At 39.9% G+C, this 26,747-nt stretch overlaps 1 protein-coding gene across 5 annotated transcripts in view; it reads right to left on the bottom strand.

Annotated features, from left to right (window-relative positions):
* NSF (N-ethylmaleimide sensitive factor, vesicle fusing ATPase) overlaps positions 1–26,747 on the bottom strand; it is a 161,449-nt gene that overhangs the window by 8,095 nt on the left and 126,607 nt on the right. For all 5 annotated transcript variants that reach the window (XM_008012238.3, XM_037993900.2, XM_037993899.2 and 2 more), the window contains exons 16-17: positions 24,039–24,105; positions 21,814–21,893 (exon numbers count right to left, since the gene is read on the bottom strand). In XM_008012238.3, the coding sequence (XP_008010429.1) occupies positions 21,814–21,893; positions 24,039–24,105 (147 nt within the window). The remainder of the gene's footprint in view (positions 1–21,813; positions 21,894–24,038; positions 24,106–26,747) is intronic.

Raw genomic sequence — 26,747 nt, 5'->3', positions numbered from 1 at the left:
TTAAAAACTATGCCAGGCTTATGCTACCATTCTCAGTTCCCTTTCTTCAAAGGCAACCATTTTCAACTCTCTTAGCTTTTCTTCTTATATTTACTTCCTTATCTTTAAATAATAAGGTTACATTACTAGTTTTAGATTTCTGTTTTCAGCTTTATGTTTTTTTGAGATGGAGTCTTGCTCTGCTGCCCAGGCTGGAGTGCAGTGGTGTGATCTTGGCTCACTGCAAGCTCCGCCTCCTGGGTTCACACCATTCTCCCACCTCAGCCTCCCAAGTAGCTGGGACCACAGGCGCCCGCCACCATGCCCAGCTAATTTTTTGTAATTTTTTTTTTTTGTAGAGACAGGGTTTCACCATGTTAGCCAGGATGGTCTCCATCTCCTGACCTCATGATCTGCCCACCTCAGCCTCCCAAAGTGCTGGGATTACAGGCGTGAGCCACCACGCCCGGCCTGTTTTCCGCTTTAAATTCCTACCATAGAAGATGAGGATTTGTTATTAATTTTGCACTACCCCCCTTCCCCCACCACATGCCCCTTTTTACATCCTTCCAATATAGTTATTTCACAGTCTTTAGTTAAATCTATATTCAGTATTTATTATGTTTATACAAATGTGGTTTATAGTTAGGCCACACAGAGTACCATTAAATTTCCTTTCTTGGACAACATTTTGTTTTACTGGAGTTAATTGCCTTTTTCCCCTTCGCTTAGTTTACCAGGTACTTACCACAAGTTTGTCTCTAAACACAATCACAAGTCTCCTTTCAGTATGTTCAAACATATTACATAGTTTAAAGTTGCGTTCTTGAAGAAATTCCCCTCCAGGAGTCCTCTGTGTTCACAGTTCAATCTGAAGAGGTGACTTTCTAGGCCTGGGGCACAGCTGAAGTTCTGGAGCATTCCTCTCTCCTCTGTTAGATTCCCCGTATCCTAGCCTTCCTTTTCCTTATCTATCCCCTTGTCTGTGCTGCATATACCCAAAAGCTTCCTGAGAAAGAGTGAGAGGGAGGCAAATTTTTTTTTTTTTTTTTTTTTTGAGACGGAGTCTCGCTCTGTCGCCCAGGCTGGAGTGCAGTGGCCGGATCTCAGCTCACTGCAAGCTCCGCCTCCCGGGTTTACACCATTCTCCTGCCTCAGCCTCCCGAGTAGCTGGGACTACAGGCGCCCGCCACCTCACCCTGCTAGTTTTTTGTATTTTTTAGTAGAGACGGGGTTTAACCGTGTTAGCCAGGATGGTCTCGATCTCCTGACCTCGTGATCCACCCATCTCGGCCTCCCAAAGTGCTGAGATTACAGGCTTGAGTCACCGCGCCCAGCCGGTTAAATTTTAAAGACCTTGCATGTCTGGAAATACCTTTATTCTAGCCTTAATATTGTATCCTTTGTCTTAATAGTTTGTCTAGTTATAAAAAATAAGGTTAGAAGCTGGGTGCGCTGGCTCATGCCTGTGATTCCAATGCTGTGAGAGGTCGCAGCAGGTGATCACCTGAGGTCAGGAGTTTGAGACCGGCCTGACCAACATGGTGACACTCTATCTCTACTAAAAATACAAAATTAGCTGGGCATGGTGGCATGTCCTGTAATCCCAGCTACTTGGGAGGCTGAGGTAGGAGAATGCTTGAACTCAAGAATCAGAGGTTGCAGTGAGCCGAGATCACACCATTGCACTCCAGCCTGGGCAACAAGAACGAAACTGTCTCAAAAAATAAATAAATAAAAAGGTTAGAAATAATTTTTTCTTGCAATTTTGAAGGCACTGAAGGCTAAAAGACAATGCTATCTGATCTTTGATCTTTTGTTTCTAACCTTTTTAATACAAAACTTTCAGAATCTTTTCTTCATCCCTATGTTCTGCAATTTGAAAACTACATATCCTAAGATGGTTCTTTCTATACTCATTTTGCTGGTACTAGATACCTTCTTTCTAAACTGGAAATTCTAATCATTCAATTCTAGGAACTATGTTTCCTGGAGACTTCCTCCCATTCATTTTCTCTGTATCACCCACTGGGAACCTCTTAGTTGGATATTGATCCTCTAGGACTAATCTTCTAATTTTCTTATTTTTTTACTCTTAGTTTTTATTTCTTTCTCTTTCTAATACTTTTCAGGTTAGTATCAACTTTGTCTTCCAACCTTTAAACTAACTTATTTTTCAGTTCTAAGAGCTCTTCTTGTTTTCTGAATGTTTTCTTTTTAAATTGCATCCTGTGCAATTAAAATACAGTATCTTGTTTTAGATCTCTGAGGCCAGTGGCTCACACCTGTAATCCCAGCACTTTGGGAGGTCCAGATGGACAGATCGCTTGAGCCCAGGAGTTTGAGACCTGTATGGGTAACATGGTGAAACCTCGTCTTGACAAAAATACCAAAATTAGCCGGGTGTGGTGGCAAATGCCTGTAGTCCCAGCTACTTGGGAGCCTGAGGTGAGAAGATTGCTTGAGCCCAGGAGGCTGAGGCTGGAGTGAGCCGAGATGGCACCACTGCACTCCTGCCTGGGTGATAGACAAAGTGAGACTCCATCTCAAAAAACAAACCTGTGAATATTATAGAATGCAAAAATGATGTTTTCTTCTGTTCTTTGTTTTGTCTGTTTCCTATGACTTGCCCCTTTTTCCAATTTGTTTACAGGAGGCTTTCCTCAAAGTGTCTGGTGATTGCTGGATAGCTATTCATATTTAGGAGCTAAACTATGGGCTGGGCGTGGTGGCTCACACCTGTAATCCCAGCACTTTGGGAGGCCAAGGCAGGCAGATCACAAGGTCAGGAGATCGAGACCATCCTGGCTAACAGGGTGAAACCCCGTCTCTACTAAAAATACAAAAAAAAAATTAGCCAGGCATGGTGGCAGGCGCCTATAGTCCCAGCTACTCGAGAGGCTGAGGCAGGAAAATGGCATGAACCCAGTGAGCCGAGATTGTGCCACTGCACTCCAGCTTGGGTGAGAGAGCGAGACTCTGTCTCAAAAAAAAAAAGAGCTAAACTATGACTGGAAATTCTGTGTCCAGGAGCTTCACTAGAGGATGATTCGGTAAGACTTGGCTGACTACTGGGGGTCCCTCAAAGGTCAGTATGCGTACATTCTTCCCCGAGAAGAATCTTCCAGTCTCCTTCCCAAAGACTATAAAGCCTCGTTGCCAGCATACTGGAGTCAACAGGGTAATGTTTCTGGGTATCTCGCCATTTAATAGGGAGACCTCCGCTTAATCCTCTTTTGCAGTATGGCACCTCTCCAGATCAGTCTCTCAATTAATGTTCATTATACTCATGAAAATGCAGTACTAGTACTATCCCCATTTTACTGACGAAGCTATTGAGTCTCACAGACATAAGTCATTTGTGTTCGAGGTCAAATAACCAATACATGATGGAGCCAAGACTGGAAACTGGATCCAGACCCAAATCATATACTGCCTCTCTTTACAAAGAAAAACACATTACTAAAAAAGTTTACTTGGAAAATGGAAGAGGAATAAGTTTTAAACTTATGTCAGTAGATTTATAATATACACTCAGTCCATAGATAAGTCTTCAGTAAAGACTAATCATTGAACTTATACACAGATCTTAGAAATTCAGAACATTAAAATAAATGTGCTATCAGGAAAAGATTTTTTTTTTTTTTTTTTTTTGAGACGGAGTCTGGCTCTGTCCCCCAGGCTGGAGTGCAGTGGCCGGATCTCAGCTCACTGCAGGCTCCGCCTCCCGGGTTTACGCCATTCTCCTGCCTCAGCCTCCCGAGTAGCTGGGACTACAGGCGCCTGCCACCTCGCCCGGCTAGTTTTTTGTATTTTTTAGTAGAGACGGGGTTTCACCTTGTTAGCCAGGATGGTCTTGATCTCCTGACCTTGTGATCCGCCCGTCTCGGCCTCCCAAAGTGCTGGGATTACAGGCTTGAGCCACCGCGCCCGGCCCAGGAAAAGATTTTAAGAAACCAAAACAATTTCAATTTGGGTTTGGTAAACATTATACCACTACTGTCAATAAGACACATCAGCCTTTCTCAATGTTACTCATTGTTTTTATCCACCTGCTGTGCCAAGAATGGGCAATGTACCACCACAAGCCAATGCAGATCAAAGAAACAAAGCTGAGACCCTCTGGTACAATTAGCCATTAGCTTACCAGATGAGTGCGCAAAGAATATAAGATAGAAGTACACCTGTGAGTATTCCGATTAAAGGGTAATCATTATTATTATTTGAGGAACCAACTAGGCAAAAATCAAATGCTTATCATCAGACATTTACCAAGTTCCTAGATGAATATGCAACAGACCTCCACAGAAAGACAGATACGGAAGAGATGATTATAATACAATATGGAAAGGCGGAGGCACTATGCACAAGGATGTCAGGCAGAGGGAAGAAACGTGGCAGAGAAGCTTTTTCTGGAGGAGATGATACATGAGTTGGGTCTTAGGGAATGAGTAGGTTGATTAGGAAGATGAAGGGGAAGGACATTCTAAGCCAGAGGAACAGAAATAAATAAGTCCAAGGGCAAAATAACAACAAAAGCTGGGGGGTTGCAGTAATTGCAATCGAGTAAAGACATACGTTTTTACTATAACAAAAAGTGGTGCTTTTATACTTAAAGTATTTTTTTAACACTAAATTCCAATTGCAAACTTGGGAACACAGTCCTAAAGGCTAAGAGATGCCAAAGGCCACACATGCCGATACCTCAGTATGATTAAAGGTAACTGTTACTTCTCTTTTTCCTTAGCTTTTTAATGTCCCATAGTCCATAATGCAAACTTCCTCATCTTGCTCCTCTCTCACAAAGGACAATGCTGGCCCTAGAAGAGTGGCACTGAGGAAGGAGCTTCTTACTCATTCCAGAAAGCTGGACTTTTAAAATCACTGCCAGTTTCCTCATGAGATGTTCTTACATTAACAGTGACTATGCTCTTCAAAGTGTTGAGAGATTGGGAAATGTACAGCAACTTATAATGGAGACGCTAATTTATGTTTTGCTTTTCTTCTTGTTTAACAAGACTCCAAACACTGCAAAGAGGTCATGACCCAGGCAAGTTCAGGTCTTGACTTGTAAAGCGTCATCTTTAAGAAAACATTGAAAAACATTACCAAATTATTAAGTTGTGCCGGTCCATTTTGTGTATTAATTAGTGGTAATGCTCGTAAGGAAGCTTTATCATGAAAAACAGCTCCGAATGTATTAATGTGATAAATTGCAAGGGATTCGTCTGAAGGGAAACGCTGCCAGGAGCACGAAATGGGGATGCAGCTTTAAAAATAAAAGTGGTGCTCATCCCAAGAGGGGACCTCCACCTTGCTAATGTGTGGCCACCAGCCTTAATGTCCACAGTGCCCAAACATGCCCCTTGACGGAAAGCAAAAAAAGCAGAGTGATAACCTATTTGGGAAAAAAGAAATTGCTCCCAGCATACTCTTTGCTGAGATTTGCTAGTCCTGATGCTACAAAGAAAGAGCCTAAGTAAAATGACTATCTGCCAATCGGATTATGATAAACATTGTTCCAAGGTTAAATAAGTATTAGTTAACTAATTCTTAGTACCATAAGCAGCAACTCAGGTGAAAACATTTCCATGAAAAAGGCAGGGCTCAGTCAGGTGTTGATCCTTCAAAAAAACACTTCTTTACATGATGAAGAATGAGCGAGTACTAAGCAGCATCTAAGCCTTTTGCCACACAAAGGACCAACCAGATAATCCACACCCTTTCATAAGTCTTGCCCATTGATTGGCCCCAATAAACTGATTTGTAACAAAAGTTCATGTGGAAGAAAGCTTTTTTTTCCTAAATAAAAATGCCACTAATATAATACTGCAGTGAAATGGAAGGGCTGATTTCAACCTATGAACAAAAGTAAAGTCAGTTATGCAGGAAAGAAAGGCCGTTCTTTCCATATCATTCAATGCTGAGCAAGTGTAATACACCCTTGGTAAGAAGAATTAACTGTGAACAATTGAAAACCCTGAAATGGATTAAGAAGTGAGTTTAAAAGTGCAACTCAAAACTGCTATGTGCTGGGGGCATTGAACTTTATCTTCTGCTTATTAGAATCTGATGTTTTTGTAAATGAGAGTGAAATATTTCAGAATATTAAGCATTTGTAAATCTGGTAAGTAAAAGATGAAATAGACATTAGCCAATTGGAGCATTAACAATAATTTACTCCTTCTAGGTACTTAATAGAATTATGAGACTTGGTTTGTGCCTTCAAATAAATTACAATTTAGCTTAGAAAACCAAATAAATATTCAGGGAACACAACCAAGTAACATATTCACAAATACAAACTAATCATGGCGGAGGGAACCCGGCATATGGGGACAGTTTCCTGGGGTGGGGTTACCTAGGAAGGTTATCTGTGCAAAGATAATGACAACAAGTAGGCACTGGCAGGGCCCTTGAAAAGAAGGGACAGGTCCTGAATGCACCTAAATCCTATGTGCATGGTAGAAGCAGCTGAGCCAGAGCACCAAGGCTGAAAATGAAGTTGTTTGCAGACACAGGGAGTGGACAACCAGTAAAAGGGACACTCAGGATGCTAACCTAAGGGAAATATTTAATATAAAAAGCAACAGGAAACCAGAAACGTTCTTGAGGAGGAAGACCTGCTGTACCTTTTAACCAGTGTCTTATGCATATGATGTCCTTTCTAAGGCAAGCCCAGGGCTGGCAGAAAGCAAGGGTGAGGCAAGTCCCTGATGGACAGTAGCTTGGTGCAACAGAAGTACAGGCCCCATCACTCACGGCTGTGTTATTTGGGGTAGATTATTTAACTTCTCAGCATCTGTCTCCTCCTCAACCATAAATATGGGATGAGAAAATTCTACCTACTTATGAGAATGGAGTGTGAGGTGGAAATTGCTGGGGCGGGGTCTCTGTCATCACAGGCCAGAAGGAAAAGAAGCAAGCATCTGAATAGGTGGTCTTCAGAGGAACCTGAAGAACAGTCCTCTGCCTGTGGTGTCAGGAATCCACATGGTTAGGTCAGGTGGGTGAGGGGCGGGATGCCTGAAAATCCCTCTCTTCCCAACAACAAACACAGGGCACTGGCAGCAAATGACTCAAGAGAGGCCAAGGTTGGCTCTGGGTTAGGGAAGATGAGAGCTCCCATCTTCAGCTTCACAAGGGTTACTGTGAGGCCCAGAAGAGGCCTGAAGCAAAAGGTCAGACACCCCCTCCGAAGGAGTCATGGCAGTGGGGTGACTCACGGAGAGTCAGAAGGACTCACGGCAGCGTGCGGCCTCAGGGAGAGGCAGCAACTTCTGAGGAGGAAGACGGCTCAGAGCCAAGAGTGAGAAGCTTTCCTGATAGAGGTCCTTTGGTCTATCACTTAACCTGGCTTCATTCTTGAAATGGGAATAATTTTTCATATTTTCTTAGCTTGTATTATTCAACAGAGGGCCTTAGAAAAATTCTACCTTGCCATAAGGCTTCTCTGCATTTATCTTCAAGCCTGAATTTTGTTTCTAGCCTGTCAACCCCCAGTGGTAGAAACCATGTATCATCCATCTGTGCCCCTGCAGTACTCAGCATGACGTACCTGGCACACAGAGAGGATTCCTCTGCCTGGAATGCGCTTCCCTTCCACAGCCACACAGGCCTTTCCCTCCAAGTCAAGGACCTGCTTGAATGTCAGCTTTTCCACAGGCCAACTCAATCCCCATGTACCTCCATTTAAAACTGCAACTCCCCAACCCTTATCCTGCCCTTTCCCTCCTCCAGTTTGGATCACCTTTTACATACTATAAACTTTATTCATTTACTATATTTACTGTATTTCTTGCTAGTTCTCCTTCATTAGGACAGGACTTAAGTCGGTTTGGCTTTACTGATGTTTCCAGCGTTAGCATACTGCCTTGTACAAAATGCAAAGTTAAACACGCATTGAATGAATGATAATCTCAGTATAGGTTTCAAGGGTAGCAGATCACTCCTTCATTATTACTTTCTGCTCCTAGAGAAATGCACATTATATTAAGTATACAAAAGGAAAATAACTATCATTTCAGAGTCTATACCTCTGAGCCCCAAGTGTTGATAGCAACAAATTTTAAAAAAAATAATCCAGAATGAAAGGCATGTATGCTTCGTGCCAAAGGTTGGCTTATCTCTTTTAATCAATTGATTAGCTATTGACTGGATAATACAGACTTCTCTAGCAGAGGAAAGATAAGATTCATTAGCTGCCATTAACCTCAACTAGTGAGATAACAAGTACTATTGGCCAGTGCGTGGTTCAGGCGGGTGGATCACGAGGTCAGGAGTTCGAGAACAAACTGACCAACATGGTGAAACCCTGTCTCTACTAAAAACACAAAAATTAGCCAGGCGTGTTGGCACATGCCTGTAATCCCAGCTACTAAGGAGGCTGAGGAAGAAGAATCGCTTGAACCTGGGAGGTGGAGGTTGCAGTGAGCCAAGATGGCACCACTGCACTCCAGCCTGGGCAACAAGACCAAAACTCCATCTCAAAACAGTAACAACAACAACAACAAAAACCAAGTACTATTAACATCTCCTACAACTCTTGGTTTCCCCAAACCAAGGGAAAAGATTGACTACCATTAAAAGCAATCAGGGACAGTGAAGGGAGAGGAATGGGGCCTCTTTGCATGCATTTCTGATTTCTCTTGTTCAAATGTCTGTAACTTTTTTTTTTTTTTTTTTTTGCAGTTAAATGTGTAAGCTGAATACCAAAGGAAGGATGTTTCAAATAAATCATGCCACAACTAGGCAGACACTATACTTAAACTCTCCATTAGATTTTACCCTGAAGCAAATTCTTAGTCTACTTCTTTGTAACCATCCTCACGGTGCTCCAAGCAGGACAGAAGACAACAAGAGGGGGAATTCATGATACAGATTGAATATGAAACGAGAAACTCAATCCTTAATAATTTAAAACACTATAGGCAAAAGCAGACTTCATGATATTAAATAATATTTAATTCCAATTTATGAAAAAGACACTGAATCATCAGAGTTTACATTGGGAGCAGCTCTTAAAGATTACCTCATTCCCCCAAACCCCCTCATTCTCTGTCTCATTTTGCAGATGAGAAACCTAGGGTGAGAGGTAAAGTGATCTGTCTGAGGCTCTCATGTCCAGTGAGGGAGTTGAAACTACAGTTCAGGCCTCATTGCTATTTTCACTATGCTTTGCTGTCTACTGTTTTTATTTGTGTAATTTTAAACTAGATTTGGGGTCCACTCTTGCCCTTGCCCCTCCAAGCCCCATATCAGCAATGGTTGATCTCTTAATTTGAGTTAGGGAGATTTATTACCTAGAAATAATGACCTCTGTGCTCTTAGGAGAAAAGGTTAAATAAATTAAGAAGATACTGAGGTGGGCAGATCACCTATGGTCAGGAATTCAAGACCAGCCTGGCCAACATGGTAAAATCCCATCTCTACTAAAAATATAAAAATTAGCTGGGCGTGGTAGTGCATGCCTGTAATCCCAGCTACTTGTGGGGCTGAGGTAGGAGAATCACTTGAGTCCGGGAGGCAGAGGTTGCAGTGAGCCGAGAGCATGCCATTGTACTCCAGCCCAGGCAACAAGAGCAAAACCTGGTGTCAAAAAAAAAAAAAAAAAAAAAAAAAGATAAAGTTGCACTGACCATGCCACAGTATTCTTAACACCTTAAAGGAAGGGTTCTGGCCAGGGGCGGTGGCTCACACCTGTAATCCCAGCACTTTGGGAGGCCAAGGCAGGCGGATCACGAGGTCAGGAGATCGAGACCATCCTGGCTAACACAGTGAAACTCTGTCTCTATTAAAAAAATACCAAAAAAAATTAGCCGGGCATGGTGGTGGGTACCTGTAATCCCAGCTACTCGGGAGGCTGAGGCAGAAGAATGGTGTGAACCCGGGAGGTGGAGCTTGCAGTAAACCGAGATTGCACCACTACACTCCAGCCTGGGTGACAGAGCGAGACTCCGTCTCAAAAAAAAAAAAAAAAAAAAAAGGAAGGGTTCTGTGCAGGCTCTCTCATTAGAAACTTAACTAACATGACCACACATTAATCAGCAAATCCAAACTCCCCACTTTTGTATCCACAGATTTTCCCTACCTGTCTGAGCTTTTAGCTTGATATACCCTAAATTGACCCCTGTGTTCTAAATTAGGTCAATATTCTCCTTTCTGACTTAATTTCTACCTCTGTGATTTTTATCCATAGCATTTCTGTTTATTAAAATGCTTTCCCCAGTTTTAGGCCAATTTGCAATTATCTCATGTTCACAATGAAGGTTCAAAATTTGCCTTCTCACCATACTCTGCCCTCATTTAACTCTACAGAGCCCACTTTGCTCCCTTAGGCCCCAACCTTCCAGAACATGAATTCACTATGTCCAATAATAATGCCTTACTTATCTGGAGGCCAATCTGCTAAACAATTTCAACTATCCAGAGCACAGCCAAGAACCAGAAATAAGCAAAAATCCTCTCACTCCTAGGACTGAAAAAACAATGTGAGGTTCAAGTAACTTTAAAACTCATAGGCAAGGACAACTTACCCACTAGGCACAGTGCCCAGGGCCTATGAAACTTTGAGGAACCCATGAAAGTATTATTCTAGTTTCTTTTAAAATCAGGCCAGGCCTGTAATCCCAGCACTTTGGGAGGCTGAAGAGGGTGGATCACTTGAGGCCAGGAGTTTGAGACCAGTCTGGCCAATATGGTGAAACCTCATCTCTACTAAAAACACAAAAAATTATCTGGGTGTGGTGGTACGTGCCTGTAGTCCCAGCTATTTGGGAGGCTGAGGCACAAGAATTGCTTGAACCCGGGAGGCAGGGGTTGTAGTGAGCTGAGATCGCACCACTGCACTCCAGGAAAAAAAAAAAAAATCAGAAAAAAAGAACTTTTTGGTGGAAGACAGTATTAATAAGAGTAATATATTCAGCTTTGTACCAAGAGATGGAAAATGTCATTTTTTTTTTTTTTTTTTTTTCAGTAGATGAAGGTGCCCATAGGAGTCAAAATGGGGCCTTGCTCTTTGGAAGGCCTCTCTAGCTCTCATTGCAGCCCAGTTTTATGTTTTTGTGTTTTTTCGAGACAAAGTCTCACTCTGTTTGCCAGGCTGGAGTGCAGTGGCATGATCTCCACTCACTGCAGCCTCGACCTCCTGGGCTCAGGTGATTCTCTCACTTCAGTCTCCCAAGCAGTTAGGGATTACAGGTGTGCACCATCACGCCTGGCTTTTTTTTTTTTTTGAGACAGAGTCTCGCTCTATCGCCCAGGCTGGAGTGCAGTGGTGCGATCTCGGCTCACTGCAACCTCCAACTCCAGGTTCAAGAGATTCTCCTGCCTCAGCCTCCTGAGTAGCTGGGACTACAGATGCCTGTCACCATGCCTGGTTAATTTTTGTATTTTTAGTAGAGGCGGGGTTTTACCATATTGGCCAACTGGTCTCGAACTCCTGACCTTGAATGATCCACCCACTTTGGCCCCCCAAAGTGCTGGGATTACAGGCGTGAGCCACCATGCCCGGTCTTTTTTGTATTTTTAGTACAGACGGGGTTTCGCCATATTGCCCAGGCTGGTCTAGAAGTCCTGGACTCAAGCAATCCTCCTGCCTTGGCCTCCCGAAGTGCTGGGATCATAAGCGTGAGCCACTGCACCCGACCACAGACTAGTTCTCTTACTGTATGAACAGCTCATGAATCCTGGTGGTTGCCTGCCTTAATTTATAGCAGATGAAAGCAGCAACCTGGAAAAAGGAGTCATCAGAGGCAGGCCAGCTGACACAATTCACTTGGATCCTGCAAGTAACAGCTGATAGCAAAACCACTAAAAAAAGAAAAGGCACACAAAACTCAACAAACAGGGCACACTGTAGCTACCTAACAGGCACCAGGACAGAGTCCTGTATATTCCAACAGTTCCTGCTGAGTCCCACTCATGAAAATACTGACCCACCAATTATGGTTTGTTATGATGGTCCTTATTCATTAACATAGCATTTATTATACTTTGCTTCAGACACTAAGAATGTACATAGCAATTTTTTTCCTCTTAAAAAAGGCTAAAGTATAACAATTGATATTTAAAGAGGTTAAGCTTCAGTCATTTAGAAAAAATGAAGCCTATAATTTCTTATGAATTCCTATTCTTCCCTCCAGTGAAACTATGCCATATGAAGCCTAAGATAAGTACACAGAACATATCCTCAAATTCTCAAGTATCATTTTGTACGTTAATTAAAAAAATTTAGGCTGGGTGTGGTGGCTCACACCTGTAATCCCAGCACTCTGGGAAGCTGAGGTGGGTGGACTGCTTGAGCCCAGGAGTTTGAGACCAGCCTGGGTAACATGGCAAAACCCTGTCTATACAAAAAATACAAAGATTAGCTGGGGTGGTGGTGTGCACCTGTTGTCCCAGCTACACCAGAGGCTGAGGCGGGAAGATCAATTGAGCCCAGGAGGTAAATGAGACTGTGTCACTGCACTCCACCCTGGGCAACAAAGCAAGACCCTGTCTCTAATAATAATAATAACAATAATAATATGCTAATTTTGGCATAGGTAAATCCTTCACCTTCTCTCTCCATTGCTGCAGCACTGAAATTCCTTAGCATGGCACAATGGCCCTGACTAAATCTCCCTTTTACTCATCTTTCAAGACCAGGATCAAGAACTACTATTTGTGAATGATTTGCACATCTTCTCAGATAAAATGGACCACACTTTCCTTTATGTTCCACTGGAACCATGTAACATATAAAACCTAACTACATGCATCATGTTTTCACATCTTTCTCCCACACTGGATTGTGACAGGAACACCAGTTACCTTCTACATGGATCAGAAACACACACACACACACACCCCACCCCCCCAGGTGAACAAATTAGAAAAAAGCAATCATCTGGGTGGGTGTGGCCACCCTTGCTTCCTTCCCCAAGCCTCAGCACCTTGTATGAGCTAAAGGCACCCCCTTCCTCTTGTTCAGGACTAGGTTTGCTAGAGAAAGCCCTCAATGTAAGTCTGACCAAAATATGGGATATGCTGATGCTAAAAAATTACGTGATTTTTTCTGAAATTTAAATTTAACTGAGTATCCTATATTCCTATCTGCTAAATCTGGTAACCTTACTCAGGGCAGATTCAGTCCCAAACCAGGGTGGACTCCTTGGGGGCAGCATGTGGGCTGGATGTTAACCTTCATTTGCTACTTGACCTGTGCCCGCCTTGTGCACAAACTTCACAACTGAACAGTGTTCTTGGACTATGAGCTGTCTGAGGGCAGGTACAATGTCTTATTCATCTTTTTATCTCTATACTGAGAAGGATTTCTTAAATGTACATCCTAATAAAAGCAGATGTTCCTTAAAGAAATGTTTTAAACTTTTATGTCAAAAGAAATATTTTTGGTGAAAAAGAAACCTCCGATCTCCTTTCAATGAAGCTTAAGACAACGTCACCATTTATCTTGATTAGCTTTAGTCACACTGGCAGTCAACCATCGTAAGTTTAGATGGGGAGCATGGCACTGAGCCAAGTGCCAGGTGGGCTTCCCAGGGCAACTGTGAGAGTTAGGAGGCACCTGCACACTTTTCCTCCAAAACCACAGCATATTTCATATAGTCAATTAAACCTTAAGTCATAAAAAGAACAAGGTTAAAAATATATTATACATAGACGAGTTTAGATATAAAGGTAGTCTCATTTAACTCTAGTGGTTAACAGTAAATTAGTACCAAAGAAATGGAATTAAGGAATTTTGACAGTTATACTGCTAAGTTAAAAATAATTGTATATACTTTTTTTTATTTTTTCCTGATTGTCAAAGTAATATATGCTTATTGTAGAAAATCTGTAAAGCACAGGAAACAATAAAGCAAAATAAAAAAGAAATCACCTATAATCCTACCATCTAAGATCAACAGGGTGAGGGCCAGGGCTTCTGGCCATTGTGAGAGCCCCAAGGACACAGGAAATCTCCAAAGACCTGCATTCTTGTTTCTGGGACAGAAAGGTAGGAAAGAAACGGTGAAGTACCACTTTGTTGCACCATGAGTTAAGAGAAAAGGGGAACTTCGGCCACAAGCCAACAGGTGGTGGCAGGGAAAGGAAGCAGGTGGGCCAGTCCCTGGAGGCTGAGGACAAGTGTGACACGGTGGTGGCCTACTGATCTTGGCAATTCCTGTCTCCACTTCCTACTTCTTTTTACAACAGGAATCCCTAATCCCCAGACCAGAGTATTTGTCTTAGATTGTAGGAAGCTTCTAAATTTCAGTGAACAACAGGTGGGGAAGAAGGTTTCCTTTCTCAGTACTGCAAATGAGGAAGTTGGGTTCGGGCATTCCAAAGTGGGAGCTCTGAACTCATTTCCTATGGTAACTTCCTCTATATAGCAGTTATTATACATTCTTCAGTTTTCCTATCTTACAAGCTGAAAAGGTTCTGTGGACTATCCAAAGGCAATTCTTTTTTTTTTGTTTGTTTGTTTTGTTTTTTGAGATAGAGTATCACTCCATCCACCCAGGCTAGAGTACAGTGGTACAATCTCAGCTCACTGCAAACTCCATCTCCTGGGTTCAAGCAATTCTCCTGCCTCAGCTTCCCGAGTAGCTGGGATTACAGGTGCACACCACCACATCCAGCTAATTTTTGTATTTTTAGTAGAGATGGGGTTTCACTATGTTGGCCAGGCTGGTTTCGAACTCCTGACCTCAAATGATCCACCCGTCTCAGCCTCCCAAAGTGCTGGGATTACAGGCATAAGCCACTGTGCCTGGACAGCTCACGTAGTACACCAGTTTACAAAGGGCTTCATTATACATTATCTTAGTTGACCCTCAACAGAGTAGGTAACACAGGAGGAATTATCTCTATTTTACAGATGAAGAAATAGACACCAAGAAATTAAGGGACGTTCAAGGCTATAAAGCCAGATGATACATGAGCTAAGACTTAGGTTTTGTTTTTTTTTTTTTAAACCTCAAGTTCAATACAAAGAGTAAGTTCTACAGAAAGGGTGCTCTTAACTACAGTCATGGCACCCATGGAATACTACAATGCTATAATCCACACCTTTCAAAGCTAATGGAATGCCACGGTAACTTATTTAAGGCAATGGAGCTGGAAGAATACATTCTAGCAATGAAAAAATATTTCATCTCAACACTATTAGCATTTTTCTGATGATTAAAATTTAAATATTTAATTTTGAGTTATCAGAAAATGGCATATATATAATTTAATCTGGTATCAATATCTGCTATAGATGTGCTCTACCAAAACCAAAATAAAACCCTATTTTGAAAGTTTGATTTTATTCAGCAGATATCTGTAGCAATGTTTTATAAAAGAATTTATTTCACTGTTTTTTGTTGTTTGGTTTTTAGAGACAGAGTCTTGCTCTATCACCCAGGCTAGAGTGTGGTGGCGGGAATCAGCTTACTGCAGTCTTGAACTCATGGGCTCAAGTGATCCTCCTGCCTCAGCCTCCTGAATAGCTGGGTCTACAGATGCTCACCACCACATTCGACTAACTTTTTTTTTTTTGTAAGGACTGGGTCTCACTATGTTGCCTAAGCTGGTCTTGAACTCCTGTCTTAAGCAATTTTCCTGTCTTGGCCTCCCAAAGTGTTAGGATTACAGGCGTGAGCCACAATGTTTGGCCTATTTCACTGTTTTTGATACATCTGAAATTAATCTACATAAATATATACTCTCTCTATGTATATGTATTTTCTCTAATACCGTATATCTGTGTAGCCCACAGGTTTACAAAGGGCTTCACTAGGCATCATCTTAGTTGATCACTATACATTCACTATACATTATCTTTCTGTCCAGAAAACAAGAACACACATCTTTGGAGATTTCCTTTTGTCCTCAGAGATATGTGTATATATATATACATACACATGTTCAATTTACATAGGACTTCCAAGAAAATCTACTATACTAAGCAAAGTATACCTAAAGAGAATATTACAAATATAGTAGCCATCTAATATCAGTGACTTAATAAGCAGGCCACTAAGCTGTCAATCGTCATAGTTTTCTCTTTTTTTTTTTTTTTTAAATAAAAGAAATGAAGCCCAATGCAAAAGTCACCACATCAGTGGATTAAAATTAATGTGTCTGGCAAAATGACTAAGCCTCTTTCCTAAAGTGGTTATATATCTTACTGAGTCATATCATAGTCATTAGCCAGAGTTAATTTCGAACAAATAGATGGAAAGATACTCATGTTTAGGCCTGCATTATGTGGAGTCTCTTCTATTTTCTGCTTATTTCACTAAAGCAACCCAAAGCCTGAAGAGCTGCTTAATATTATCAAGATACCAAGACGTCCTAATAACCATATCTGAAGTAAGACTGCTAAGATGTCATGTAAGGACTACACGAAAAGCAATGTTGTCTAGAGACTGCTGATGTTAAAAACAAAACTCATGCAGAAACAAGTGTGTCTGCCCAAGTCCCCATCCCGAGAATGCTGACAGTTTCTTGTTGGTTCGCACCTTAGGTCCTCCAAGCTTTAAGCTGTATTTCTCTTACTAGGTAATATTCCTAGGTGTCAGAGGAGCGAGGAAGTTACTATTCTCAACAACATCATAAAATTTAGCCAAAACACTAATAACTGTTAGGTCTGAGTTCTACTTCAGTAATACTGCTATGAAGTTAGAGTGGTTAATTCTTTTTTCGTAAAAGTTTAACATTTCCAAAGAGTTTTCCAACTGTTCAGCTTCACATGAGTTATACGTGGACTAAGATATCAACTCCTGCCAGCTGTCGGGAGGGCCAGACCCTTGGCCAGTTGTGAGTGGCCTCATCCACTTACCCAAGTGTATCATCAGATGTTACCATTTCATATGCACCATGATCTAAAAAGGTTGAGAAGCACTGAACTGAGGAAGGATTGCTCCTCCATAAATTACAAGGTTACCCTGTTACATACAGATGAGGTTTTCCAGTTTGATGCACAAAAGTGTCAAACCCAGCATTAAACAGTGAGGTTAATGGGCTTAACTACTCTCACACTTGTTGAGGAAACTGGGAAATCATGTCATTTTACAGCCCAAGGAGCTCATTTTCAGACACTTTGTCTCCCAAAAAGAAAAAAAAGGTGGCAGAAGAGATCTATGAGGAAAATAATCAAGCCACTGGTGCTGCAGGCTGCAGGAAGAGTTACCTGGCCTTACCACTCACTACTGCTTCCTCTTTGACATTGAGACCAAGGCTTTCATCCTCCTGATCTTGAAAAGCACATTCCCCTCAACTTCCATAAATCTGCAAAACTTGAAAAGAGCCCCAGTGTCATCAAGTAAAAGAGACGGCGTTAGGATCTCACTGGAAGGAGGGGTGTCTTCAAGCCTCTCACTGCTAAGCCGGACATTTCCTAACACTGGACAAATTGTACGTCCAGCTCAGGGAGGGTGAACTGCAGTGGTCTTTTACCCTCCAAGCCAATTGTTAGCTTTTCACAGGAATCAGCAGGGAAGCACATGTGAAACCTCTGTGTGACGGTGAGCACCCCCATGCCTTGTGTGACTCTGCATGTAGATGAAGCAGGCTGGGAGCTTTCTTAGCTGCTGCTGCTGAGTTCTCAGAGAAGCCCTTTTCTCCGGCTTGGCTCCCTGCTGGGACAGCCCTTTTCAATTTTTCTATCCCCTCTCGATCTCTTCTCCTGCAGAACACAGGGAAACTTGATTGAAATAAAGACCTAGGGAACATGTTTTATTTTCTCCTGTTCAATCCATTTTAGAAAAGCTTTTAATTGGTTTTAAAAAGATGCTAAACAAAATGTGATGATGTTTTTCAGTCTTCACGAACTACAGATACCACTTTTTATACTTTCAAAGGGCTAATAAATCAATCATGAAATTAACTCTGCAGCTAAATTTAAAGCAAATCCACTGAATACCAGGTTCATTAAAAATCTATGCATTTACTTAGAAAAATTTAAAATTCAAACAAAATTATCCTAGTAACTGAAATCTGACATGAATTTTTAGTTCTACACTGAAAATCCAAGACTAAGGCAATCACAAAGGGAAAAAAGGAGGGCTTGGGAACCAGTTTTAATAAGCCAATTTACAAGAAGGAAGGGGTGGTGGGGGAGGGGAGGAAGGAGAAAAGAGAATATCTGGATACATAACAACATAGTGCCCCTGAAGGGATTCTTTTATTTGAGTATGTGCACACATGCACACACAATTTTTCTGTGTGAAAGCTGGAAATTCAACAAATGCAAAATTGAGGATTCAGTGACTGATATGATTACTGTATTGTGTGTAAAGTGTAGTTCCTCCTTTTAAAGAAAAATGCTCACAACTTGTGTTTTCTTACCAGTAATAAATATTTTTCTACCACTCTAAGCATTTCTACAATATTTAGCTGAATATACCTTTAATATTTAACTAAAACATCTGAAAAACCTATATGCTAATGGTTTGATAAAGTGAATCCTTCCACTTTACAATGACTAATACTCTTGACACTTGGATCAGCCTGAAAATTTCCCCTTATTTTCTTGAGAGAATATAAACATTTTAAAAAGCAAGGTGGTATGACAAAGCACATTTTTATTTTGTTAAATATATGCCAACTAGAAATACTACAAATATTAATTTATCCTGCCACTGATTCATGTATACTGCAGGTAATCTGGCAGTCCAGGTCAGAGTCACCAAATTCTGATTAATGACCAGATGGTGTTCCCTTCAGAGAGAACCCCTGCCATTTCCAATCACTAAGGCAACCACATCTCTTACTTCTTACATATTTCTATATTCTTCCTCTTCAGTCCTCAGATACATTCATTCCATGTTCTTTTTAAATGATCCAATTCCTTTTTCTCCCAAGCTGGGCCATGTACCTTGGATGCTCACCCCTCACTTCTAACTCTATGTCTCCTTTCATCATTTAAGTAGCTTCTAAATCACGTCTAAAAAACATAACTGCTTGAGATATGATTCACAGAGCACACAGTTTACCCATTTAAAGTGTACAATTCAGTGTTTTAGTATATTCACAGATAGACACAACACCACCAAAATCAATTTTCCAGCATTTCTGTCACTCCAAAAAGAAAATCCATCCCCATTAGCAGTGACCTCTCATTCTTCTCATTCTCCCCTCCCAGCCCTAGGCCATCCCAAATATACTTTCGGTCTTGATAGATCTGCCAATCCTGGACATTTCACATAACTCGAATCATCCAATATGTGGTCTTTTTGACTGGTTCCTTTTGCTTAGCATGTTTTCAAAGTTCATTCATGTTGTAGCATGTATGGTACTACCTTTTTTATTGCTGAGTAATATTCCATTATATGGATATACCAGATTTTATAAGATAAACATTTAGTTATGAATAATGCTGCTATGAATACTCACATACAAGCTTTCATGTGGACATATGTTTTCATTGCTTGTAGGTGTATACTCAGTGGAATAGCTGGGTTATATGGTAACTCTATGCTTAACCTCTTGAGGAACATTCTCACCGGCAGTGCATACAGGTTCCAATTTCTCCACATCTTCACCAGCACTTGTCATTATCTGACTTTTTGATGATAGCCATTCTAGCAGGTATGCAGTGAGTGGTATCTCACTATTGGTTCTGACTTGCATTTCTCTGATAACTAATGATGTTGAGTACCTCTTCTTATACTTATTGGCCATCTGAACTTTACTTATTTTTGAATGTTTTCACTCTTATCATGCCCTGTCTAAATATAAACTCCAGCAATACGAAAACCCTTAATTAAGCCCACTAAAATGAAAAGACACTAAAAAAATTTTTTTGTTGATAAGGTATTGGTGAATCACGTATGTATAAACCTCTATGCCATAGGCTGTGAGATTTAAAAGCATAAGATAATGTTCCTTCCCTAAAAAATCTTACAATAAGTTTTACAACACAGAAAAAATTATTCTTAAATCTTAGTGTGGCAGGTCATTCGTTAATAGTTTCTGTTTATTTCTGTTAGCATCTACTTTGGATCACAAATGCTTCTTAGCCAAGGGGGTGTACCTCTGTTTAAATCAATGTGTATAGTATTTAACAATGTAAAGAACAAGAAGTACAAGACAGCAATGAAATTATTCTTCCTTCTCCCAAGTGACTTTTAGCATAAATTATTTTCAGCTGAAAAAAGAAATATTTTAAGAAATAAATTTAAATGCCTAGAAAAAGTCCCACATTCTAATAGGTTTTAAAATTAATATGCTGATATGATAAAGTTTTTTGTGTGCATGATATATGTAGACACTGGGGGGTAATTATTTCTGTCTCAGCAACTTTAGATATATATGTTTTACTTATTTATGAAAATACTGGAGGAATCATGATATATGTAGATATTGGGAGGTAATTATTTCTGTTTCAGCAACTTTAGATATATACGTTTACTTATTTATGAAAATACTGCAGGAATCGACTCATTTCTCTAACTTCACCCTTAGTATAAGCTAAGACTCCAATTATTAGGAATGATGGTTGATGCAAAGCTGATTTAAAAATCCTTCCACAATACATATATGTTGTAAATTTCTTTTTTTTTTTTTTTTTTTTTTTTTGAGGCAGAGTCTTGCTCTGTCGCCCAGGCTGGAGTGCAGTGGCACTATCTCAGCTCACTGCAAGCTCCGCCTCCTGGGTTCACGCCATTCTCCTGCCTCAGCCTCCCGAGTAGCTGGGACTACAGGCGCCTGCCACCACGCCCGGCTAATTTTTTTTTTTGTATTTTTAGTAGAGATGGGGTTTCACCGTGTTAGCCAGGATGGTCTCGATCTCCTGACCTCGTGATCCACCCACCTCGGCCTCCCAAAGTGCTGGGATTACAGGCTTGAGCCACCGCGCCCGGCCTGTAAATTTTCAAGACTGTTATAGGTTATGTTTCTTCTCACTATTTTAGAAGTTAAAAAAAAAACTCTAGGAAAACCAAGACAAGTCCTTTACTTTTAAGTGCAAAATACACGCACGTATGTAACTGTTAAACTAAAAATTAGATTCACCAGTTTAAGAGTAAATGTTTTCCTTACAGATTAGTTTCTATTTCTGACTTTAAATATGAGATTCTCATACAGACATTAAGATGCTTTTCAAGTCAGTGTTTAACTGCTTTGTACCTGCCTTTGATTGGCATTTTTCAAGGTTACAGTATGCAGAATCAATCAAGAGAACTCATGTCTTGTGACACAGCCAAACATGCTCTGGCAGCCTCTACATAATTAACATATTTAACCAACCTTCATAGGTTGGTTTTAAATTTGTTAACCTACCAAAATCACAAGTCTCTAATAGCCACATCAGTAAAAATGCAACCACAGGAACCAAGATCCTGGCTATAAATTCACTCCTTAAAAGTGCCACATGACCCAAGAAAAATAACTCCAGATCATCTGTTAAAAATAGTTTTTTTTTTTTAACTGCCCAAAGAAAATAAACTTAAATATCCCCATAAACAAATTTTTAGGAAAACCCATGAAATTATAAATGAAACAAATGGGAACATATTCAATGCCTTCTCTATTAATAGCATAATCTCCCTTGGGAGTTGGAGGTGGTAGGGATATGTAATATGGTGGAAAACTTACAAAACAACAAAATACAATGCTAATTGTTGTATCCCACACAGAAACTGTGAGATTTTGATTTCTTCAGAAAAGGAATGGAAAAATTATGTTGAGAAAATAATTTACCTTAAGCAGAAGTCAAGACCAGATGACCTTTCAAAATCCTTTCAACAACAGAATTTTATGTTTATGATAACCTGCTTATTTAGAGACTGCATCATTATATGCAATTTACTGAAAAACCCTTTGTTAAAATATTCCATATCAGTAGTATTATTTTACCTGAGGAGGTGCCTTTTTCAGTAAAACGAGAAGAGCCTGTAATACAAGATTTGAAAATCGAGGGCCAATAGGGACATAATCTGGAAAAGAAATATTACTATGTTTAGGGATTTGATTCACATGTACATATTCCAAACATTCAGTTTCTTTTTTGAATCAAAAGTAAACAGTCCCTACATAAGCAGAATACATATAGAAAAAGAAAAAAAAATTTAAAGAGTAAACAGTCTTAAATAACAGTCATACAACTATTTATAATAAGAAAAAATATCTCTAATAACCTAAATGCTTAAAATATAAGAACACTTATCTGTAATTTTTTTTTTGAGACAGGGTCTTGCTATGTTGCCCAGGCTTGTCTTGAACTCCTGGGCTCAAGCAACCTTCCTGCCTCAGCCTCCCAGTTAGCTGGGATTATAGGTTACCATAATCCCACTGTACTCGGCTCTATAAATTTTTTGAAAAAGCTTCTAAATATTCACTTTGAGTTCATGTAGACGTTTTTTTCTGGGATTATTTTAGAGGAAAAAAAATCCCAGGTGTATTTACCAAGCATTTCTACTGAAACAATGGCAGAACCACTAAGATTGGCCCTCAGATGGTAAGGAACAGATAACTTTCTAAGAGAACATCCTACCTATTAAACATTTACCAATAATTCAAGATTCAGCATAAATGCCACCTGCTTAGTTTTCTCTGCATACTGCATATGCACCCTGCCCTGTGCTTAGAGCTACTTTCAGGCCCCTGAGGTCAAAACTGATCCCTCCATTTTCAGACTGTCTACCAGATAAGAACAGTGGGAAAGAAAATAAAAATAAATAAATAAAAACCAGAATATCCAAAATACATGGCACATTCTACTTTGCATTAACATTTGCCAACATATGTTATAAAGACACGCAGCATCTTCTTTTTCTGAGACTCTAACACTTCTACCAGAGGAGGAAGGGCTCAGCAAGTGCTTGTTGAATAAATGAGCAAGCATGTACAGATGATAATCATTCATACCGGTGAAATGTACTCAGAGGGCACACATTCCTGACATGGTAGTGTTGCTATGACCACACACCTCAATTGTGTTAAGATAAAGGAATTTACACAGAGCTATAAGTTTGTGCATAAAAGCTTTTAAAGAAATCATCCCATAAACTGGGCTGAGATGTATCAAACCTAGGAGACCCAAAACCCACTATCAATTTATGGAGACCTCACAGATACACCAGCTTTGCTTTATAACAAACACTGCCAAAACTTAAAAAAATAAATAACAGAGGACCCAAAGCAAGTCTGAAAATGATGGGAAAAATGCAGTAAGAACAGCTAGCTTGAAATCATGACTACAGCATTATGGACAGCTTAAGGAAGAAGGGATTATTCAGACACTGGGTAGTATTTTCAGATGTTATTAAGTCACCAGGTGGGTTTCTATTTCAATAGAGTTTATTACCCCTTCCTGAGCCATTGTTGTAATGAATTTATGTCAGACTGATTTAATTTTACAGTGAAATTAAATTAGCGACAACTTTCTGGCACTTCCTTGCCGTTTATTTCTTATGAGTTAAGTGCCAGGACCAAGTCTTTTTCATGTTTGTATCCTGTAGGAGTGCACTTCAACATAGGAGATATTTAATACATATTTTAAAAATTACTATAGAGCACTTTTAACTTACAAAATTTTTTCAAGATTTATTATCCCATTTTTGTCTTCACAATTACTCTGTGAGATAAGCAAGAGAGGGATTACAGTCTCTGTTTTGTAAGAGCACAAACTGAGGTGCAGAGAGCTTACAACTTCTGCCCTTAGTGTTTCAGTGAATTTGTGGATTTCACTGTGATCCTAAACCCTTCTTTCATTAGCTCTGTCAAAGTTCACAAGTGGATTTCTGAGCTATAGGCAGCTCAGAGGTCCTAAATAACAGATATACCCATCAATGAAAATTATTAATCATTTACTATGGCAAGAGCACACTGGAGGATACAAAATGAGACGTGGGCCCTTACAAGAAAGCAGTTTATAATGTTGTTAATAGTCACAGGGCATATTAAAACGAATACTATCACTGATGTCAGCTATTTAAGAGATGTTATATTTCCTTATAAGACAAAGAAAGGTATTTCTATTGCTCTACAGTTTATAAATACCTGTTAATTTTCTCTTGTAACTTTTGAGATATTAGCTGTAATGTGGCAAAGATAATACAACAGCAGAAGTTAGGACTCACCAAGCAATCTCTCAATGTCATCCACAACCACACAACTGAGCTGGGATTTGTATGCATCATCAAAGATCTGAAAGAAAACAAAGTCATTTATTATCTCACTGTCCTCCATAGTTATGACAATTTCCAAGAAGTTTAGTTATTTCTTGAGCAATACTAAACAAAGCACAGGAAAACAGCAACACTTTGGACTATAATAAATTAGAACTGACACAACTGGATCACAGCTGAACAGAGAGCAGGCTAAGGCTGTTTTCAGCACTAACAGCTGTGTGTGTCACACCTGGGCATGCTGGGGACTAGCTGATCATTAATCAACTGACACGTCCCATCACTTCTATCACACTGGTCTCTGGTATCTGTGTCAGGAGCAGGACTTTAGTGTCCTGCAGGACTCAAGAGCTAGATGGAGCCATAAGAAAGGTGTAAAATAAAACTGGATGTCATTTTACTGTCTGTAGGAATTGTGGCTCTGTTAAGCAGAAATAACACCAAAAGATCAGAATTCTGTCAACTCAAATCAGACCATAATGGTAAAAGAGTTTACAAAAGAATTAAAGGTTGAGCATGAAGGATCAGATAGATGTACGTATAAAACCAGACAAAAGATATGAATGCACTGTCTTAAGATGGACAAGGAAATGAGAATGAAATTAAGCAGTGAAGGAACTGTTTTAGCCTGGCAAGGATGTAGTAATTTCAAATCAGATAGAAGAATTAGCTTAACTGCAAGTTGAATAGAAGTACTCAAGGCCTTGAGACTAGCCTTTTTGGAAATGAAGGTCCTATTCCAGAGACTATAGGTGGGGCTCAGGAAATCTCATTGGTGTCATGAGTAAGAATTAGTTTCTGCAACCCAGCCCAGTCTCTCTGGTTGATAACCAACCTCAGTACATCAAGATAGTAAACCCTATCCCCACCCACACCAACATCTTGCTTGGAATGGCATATATTCCTTTCTGGGTATCTTTTAACCATTGAAGATTTGTAATTAGGTGCAGAAATAAAATCAAACTCACGATATTAACTATTTTTCATGTTAGGTTTAAAAACAACCTGTGTATACTTGGTTTTTAAAGTATTCCTAACAATTAAGAAATGTTACCATAATAGAGTCTCACTGTGACCATCTTGATTCAGTTCCTTCCTTACATCTTTCCTGGCATAAATACAGACAATTTCTTCAGATATTTAATCAGGTCTACCCCTCTGGTGAAAATGCTTTCCTATGCACCATCCCTTTACCCCCTAATCACCCTCCTACACTCTGTCTAAACCCCATCTATCCTTTCATCCTAAGCTATCTGTCTCCCCACTGGACCGTGAGGTGGATAAAAGCTTTACTCTGTTCGTGTTACGTCTAGTGCCCAGCACAGAACAGAATTCAGTAATGATGTCTGCTCTACAGGTTCAATGGTTGAATACAAGTTTCAATTCAATCTTGCCATAAATCACTTGTCTTCTCCTTTGGCACAGGATTTTGTATATTACGTGTATATATTATTGATGCATTGTACTGTTCTTGTATTATACTAGATTGCAAGCCCTCAGATGGTAAGTACTGTCTTAATTACCTCTGTATCCTCATATCATTTAATATAATGCCTTATTAGAGAGTAATTAAGAGGTATTTACTAAAAGAATAAATTTATGCATTTTAAATTCAAGTAGAAATATTGAGTGAGAAATTGGAGATATCTGATTGAAGTCAGGGAATGGAAATCACTCTCAGGACTGCTGAAACCATGACAAAGGATGCGATCCTCAAGGAGAAATGGTAGAAGAAGAAAAAAGGCCTAAGGACTGAGTCTTGGAGTGCTGCCTTATTCATTCACTCACTCAACAAATATTTTTGAATTCTTACATTAACGAAGGCACTGCAGAGGATAATAAATAAGACAAAAATGATCCTACTTTCACAAAAGTTAGAGTTGGGGAAGCAAGTCACATGTAATTATAATAAAGCATGACATTATTAGGCTAGGGGAAATACAAGATGATATGGGGGCACAGGGTAGGCAGTATTTCCCCAGTGCCTTGGAACTTAGGCATAACTATGGGGCTTGCTTTACTTAATGAAATATGAGGGAAATATATCCCTTTCTGAAAGAAGCCTTAGGAGTCACTGCATGATTCACCATATTCCTTTTCCTGCCTTGGCTATCATGGAATCACATGTAAGATGGAGTCTCCATTAACTATTAGCTTGAGTCTCTGAGAAAATATAATGAACAGAACTCACTGTCTCAGCCATGATGGAGATATAGTAGGTGAATAAAAAATAAACTTTGTTGTGTTAAGCCACTGAGATTTTCGGGTTGTTCTTTAATGCAGCATAACTCAGCCTATCTTGACTCTTAAATGGACCTAGGGAGACAGGACAGTCTCCTAAATTTAGGAAGTGACACTTAACCTGAGACTTGAAACATGAACAACAGTTAACCAGTGAAAAAGGTGGAAGAAAGTGTTCTAAGGAGAGTATACTGAAAATTAGGAGACACAGAGATGTGAACATTCAGGGACACTGCAGGAACGGTCAATAAGAATTAAAATAAAGTGGTGTTGGTGTCAATGTCAGTGGAGTGGTAGGCGAGATGAATTAGAAGAGGTGATGAAGGAACTTGGACGTAAAGAGTCTTACAAATTTCATGAGTTAAAATTTTATTGTAAAGGTAATAAAAAGCCACTAAAGGGTTATAAGCAATGGACTGA

Source organism: Chlorocebus sabaeus, chromosome 16 (genome assembly GCF_047675955.1).
Source record: "Chlorocebus sabaeus isolate Y175 chromosome 16, mChlSab1.0.hap1, whole genome shotgun sequence".
In the NCBI taxonomy this organism is placed as follows: Eukaryota; Metazoa; Chordata; class Mammalia; order Primates; family Cercopithecidae; genus Chlorocebus; species Chlorocebus sabaeus.
Note: the sequence above shows the minus strand (reverse complement) of the source record. Positions and strands in the feature narration are given on the sequence as shown.